The sequence below is a fragment of the Bos javanicus genome, chromosome 3 (genome assembly GCF_032452875.1).
Source record: "Bos javanicus breed banteng chromosome 3, ARS-OSU_banteng_1.0, whole genome shotgun sequence".
In the NCBI taxonomy this organism is placed as follows: domain Eukaryota; kingdom Metazoa; phylum Chordata; class Mammalia; order Artiodactyla; family Bovidae; genus Bos; species Bos javanicus.
Genome location: NC_083870.1, coordinates 14,980,752 through 14,985,250, shown reverse-complemented (window position 1 = coordinate 14,985,250; position 4,499 = coordinate 14,980,752). Strand labels below are relative to the sequence as shown.

At 56.2% G+C, this 4,499-nt stretch overlaps 1 protein-coding gene across 1 annotated transcript; it reads left to right on the top strand.

The window, feature by feature from the left end:
* Window positions 1–1,195: 1,195 nt before the first annotated feature.
* Window positions 1,196–3,085, top strand: RXFP4 (relaxin family peptide/INSL5 receptor 4). The gene has a single exon (XM_061413044.1). It carries the CDS (start codon window positions 1,585–1,587, stop codon window positions 2,602–2,604), a length of 1,020 nt encoding a protein of 339 aa, XP_061269028.1. The 5' UTR covers window positions 1,196–1,584; the 3' UTR covers window positions 2,605–3,085.
* The last annotated feature ends 1,414 nt before the right edge of the window (window positions 3,086–4,499 follow it).

Sequence of the window (4,499 nt, the reverse complement as noted above, 5' to 3'; positions counted from 1 at the left end):
AGGCAGTGATTAACAAGTCACACAGGGCCAGTCGTGAGGCTGGGAGGCGGCCCCTGGGGCTCACCTGAACTTGGGCTGGGCACTCCCTTCACATCCACCCCTTGCCAGTGAACCCAAACATCTGGGCACCCATTCTGAATCTCTTTCACCCCTGGGTCTCTCCTACAGGGTTCATCAAACCCGCTGCTGATTATCCTGAAAGGGTCCCTTTCCTCCCCCAGCACTCAAGGAAACTGAACGTCAAACATCTTAATTCGCAGGCAGAGGGCAAGAAGGTGGTTGAATATTTTTGCAAAAGCCTCATTCTTCCTACCCCTCACCCCCATCACAGCAAATTCTGCAACGGGTAAGGATACAGGCACAAAAGCCGAGGACCCACTGAAGCACGCACCCCATTTAGCACTGAGATCGTGGGGAGACAGGATGAGGCATGGTGAGGGTGTTTCTCAGCATCCACAGCTCTGAAATGGGGTTTGGGGGTTGGAGGAGACAGTGGGGGTTACCGCTGACCTCTGCCTCCACAGATTAGACCAGGGAAGGGTGAAATGGCCGTGGGAGTGAGAGGTCAGCAGGACTGCTTAGCAGGGAGAGGCCTGAGGGCATGCCCCAGGCCTGCTCAGGTCCTCATCGGCTCCAGTGGGGAGGGAACAGGAAGCTGTGACTTCCTCTCCCCTTTTCCTCCCTGCCCTCAACCTCAAGGTCACTGGCTGCTGCAGTGAATTCCAACCTGTTTTAGTTGGCATTGTTCCCCAGGCACGATGATCAGAGCTGCTCATTATAAGAAGGGAGTCACTTGCTCCCTCCTGCCACAGATGCCCCCAACTTTTCCTTTGAAATAGTAATCTTTCACATTCACGCAAATAGCCATGAACAAGGGGCTTTTTCACAGGTGTTCTCTCATTTTGTCACACCCATTCTGTAAATTTTAAGCGAGGAAACTGAGGCTCAGGAGAGTAAAGTAATTCACCCACAGTCACACAGCCAGCAGGGAGCAGCCCTGGGACTCCAGAACCTCTCCTCTTTCTCTCAGATCCTATTCTGATTCTCTGCCTCTGTGCACACTCCCAGGCCCCTTCCTCCAGGCCCCAAGGGAACATTTGCTGCAGAGAAGGGGGCCCCTGAACACCAGACGGAATAGAGGGGGGCTCCAATTCAGTTCCTGTCACCCCTGAGGTGGGGTATTTGTGGCCTCTCCCCGAAGCGGAGGTGTGGGGCTGCCCTCCGTAGCAGGATCATTCTCCCTCCCCCCTTCCCACTCTTTCACATGGGGCTCTACACACAGAGACGCACACATGCATGCACACACAGGCACACATGCACACACACGTTTGTGCCAATGTTCACCTCTCCCTCACCTGCCCCACCCACCACCAAGACCAACAGAGAAGAAGGCTGTCCTGTTGTCCACAGCCCGCCCCCTTAGGTGTGGGCGTGGGCTGGGTCTCCAGGCAGCCAGAGGCCCTGAGAGCAGCAGTCAAGCGCTCTGATCCAGTGTCCTGCTGAACACCTTAGGTGCCCCCTGCCAGGCTGGTAAGGCACTCACTGGCCCCTCTGCCCAGCACCACTGACGTCGGATGCCCTGCAATGCCCACGCCCAACACCTCTGCCCCCCTGCCCGCTTTCTGGGTCAACGCTTCTGGAGGCAGCGTGCTGAGTGCTGCTGATGCCACGATGCCTGTTGGATTCCTAGCCCTGAGGGTCTCGGTTGCCCTGGCCTATGGGCTTGTGGGGGCTGTCGGCTTGCTGGGAAATTTGGCCGTGCTGTGGGTGCTGGGTAACTGTGCTCAGCGAGCCCCTTGCCCACCTTCTGACACTTTCATCTTCAACCTGGCTCTGGCAGACCTGGGGCTGGCACTCACCCTCCCCTTCTGGGCAGCCGAGTCGGCACTGGACTTCCACTGGCCCTTCGGAGGTGCCCTCTGCAAGATGGTCCTAACGGCCACCGTCCTCAACATCTACGCCAGCATCTTCCTCATCACAGCGTTGAGCGTCGCCCGGTACTGGGTGGTGGCCATGGCTGCAGGGCCAGGCACCCACCTCTCGCTCTTCTGGGCCCGTGTAGCCACCCTGGCCATGTGGGTGGCAGCTTCTCTGGTGACGGTGCCCACAGCTGTCTTTGGGGCCGAGGGCGAGGTGAGTGGCGTGCGCCTGTGCCTGCTGCGTTTCCCCAGCAGGTATTGGCTGGGGGCCTACCAGCTGCAGAGGGTGGTCCTGGCCTTTATGGTGCCACTGAGCATCATCACCACCAGCTACCTGCTGCTGCTGGCCTTCCTGAGGCGGCGGCGGCGGCGATGGCGGGACAGCAGGGGCCTGGCCCACTCCATCCGCATCCTTCTGGCCTCCTTCTTCCTCTGCTGGTTCCCCAACCATGTGGTCACGCTCTGGGGTGTCCTGGTGAAGTTTGACCTGGTGCCCTGGGACAGCACTTTCTACACCGTCCACACCTATGTCTTTCCCGTCACCACCTGCCTGGCGCACACCAACAGCTGCCTCAACCCCGTGCTGTACTGCCTTCTCAGGCAGGAGCCCCGGCGGGCCCTGGCAGACACCTTCAGGGACCTGCGAGCAAGGCTGTGGCCCCAGGGTCGGGGCTGGGTGGAATAGGTGGCCCTAAAGGAAATGGGCAGGCGGTGGACGGAGAGCACCCCTCAGGAGGGTGGCCTTTCTACCATGCTCACCAACCTGGACAAAGGGAACCCTGGGTGAAGGCGGCAAGTTAAACCCCCTCCTCTTTCTGGTTATCTGCCAAGTACAGGATCCACGCGTCCTAGGGAAAGAGAGGTTGGCCTCTCTGCCTTGATGCAGCACCCTCAGGGAAAGTCTGATCTTTGATCCCCAGCTCTGGCTATGGGGAAAGGCAGGCGCCCAGGGCCCAGGTCAGGGCTGGGTACGACCAAGCTCAATCTCCACGTGGCAATGGGAATCGAAGAATAAACCTCTGGATTATCCACAGTGTCTGCACCTTTCATCTCAGTTCCCCTTCTAGGTCAGTGTGGCCAAAAGGATTCTTTGCCCCTTTTCTGCCTTCTGTGAGAATTCCCAGGAAAATTTCCCTATGGGTTCTAGACTACTTGAGTCATAGGTCAGTAACTATCTCCCTCCGTCCTCTCCATCTTCCCTCCCTCACCTCAAATGGGGTGTACCCTTGTCCTTCTCTGGTGCTGAGGCCAAATATGCCCTCCTCCCTTGGCCATCTCTACCTTCTTACCATCTCAGTAGCACCCGTAGAAACTTGATGCCCACAGACACCTCCGAGGCAAAAGCTGGAGTTCCCCCTGCTGTCTGCAGGACCTTGCCGGATCCCTATCTCCAGCCAAGCCTGGAGTGCAAACCCCTGCTTCTGGCTGGGAGTACCCTGTCTCTCCTTAAATCAGGATTTGGAGGAAGAAGTGAAGATAAGGACAAGCCAAGGACATGGGTGGGGCATAGAGAGGTGAGATTCAGAAAGGAGCTGGGAGAAGAGGTGGCTGAAGGTGCAGATGTGTGCGTGCTCAGTTGTGTCCAACTCTGAGACTCCATGGACTATAGCCCACCAGGCTCCTCTGTCTATGGGGTTTTCCCAGCAGCAATCCTGGAGTGGGTAGCCACTTTCTTCTCCAGGGGATCTCCCCAATCCAGGGATCAAAGCCGCGATTCTCCACCACTGCACCACTTGGGTACCAGGATGAAAGTGCAGAAAGAGGTGCTAGTCTTCCTCCTGCCCACGTTCTTAGCTCAGAGCATCAACTCAGGTGTCAGAACACCTGGATTCACCTCCTAGGCCTGACACTAACCAGCTGAGGGACCTCAGTAAGTTAAATAGTTCTCTGTACCTGTTTTCTCAACTTAAGTTGGGCTGTTAAGGATTTAATGGTGCCTGGAATAGATTCTTACACTCCACATGGGCTTCCCAGGTGGTACTAGTGGTAAAGAACCCGCCTGCCAAAGCAGGAGACTTAAGAGATGGGAGTTCAATCCCTGGGTTGGGAAGGTCCCCTGGAGGAGGGCATGGCCACCCACTCCAGTTTTCTTGCCTGGAGAATCCCATGGACAGAGGAGCCTGGCAGGCTACAGTCCACAGGGTCACAAAGAATCGGACACGACTAAAGCGACTTGGCACCCACGCACACCCTGTGTAAAATGGAAACAGAGATAAGGAAAAGGAGGAAATAAGGGGGGTAACTGGGAGACAGTGACTGGAAACCATAAAGATCTTTTCTGGAATTTTTACAAGTTCTGGAGTGAAATTAAAGTCACAAAAGGAAATGAGTGAGGGGGTGGCCCCTAATAAAGGTGTGCACTAAAGGGAGGGGTTCCCCTTTGGTTTCTTTTTTTTTTTCCCCTTTGGTTTCTGTATCCATATATCCATGGATTTGCAGCAACGACAACAGTCAGCCATCAGAAGGGATGTTCAAGGTTGGGGGCAGCCCTTGGAAAGGACGGAGGTGACAGAGGGAAAATGGAGTGGAATTTCCACTGCCATTGCCCCACCCCATGCTCTAACAGGTCTTCTGACCCAG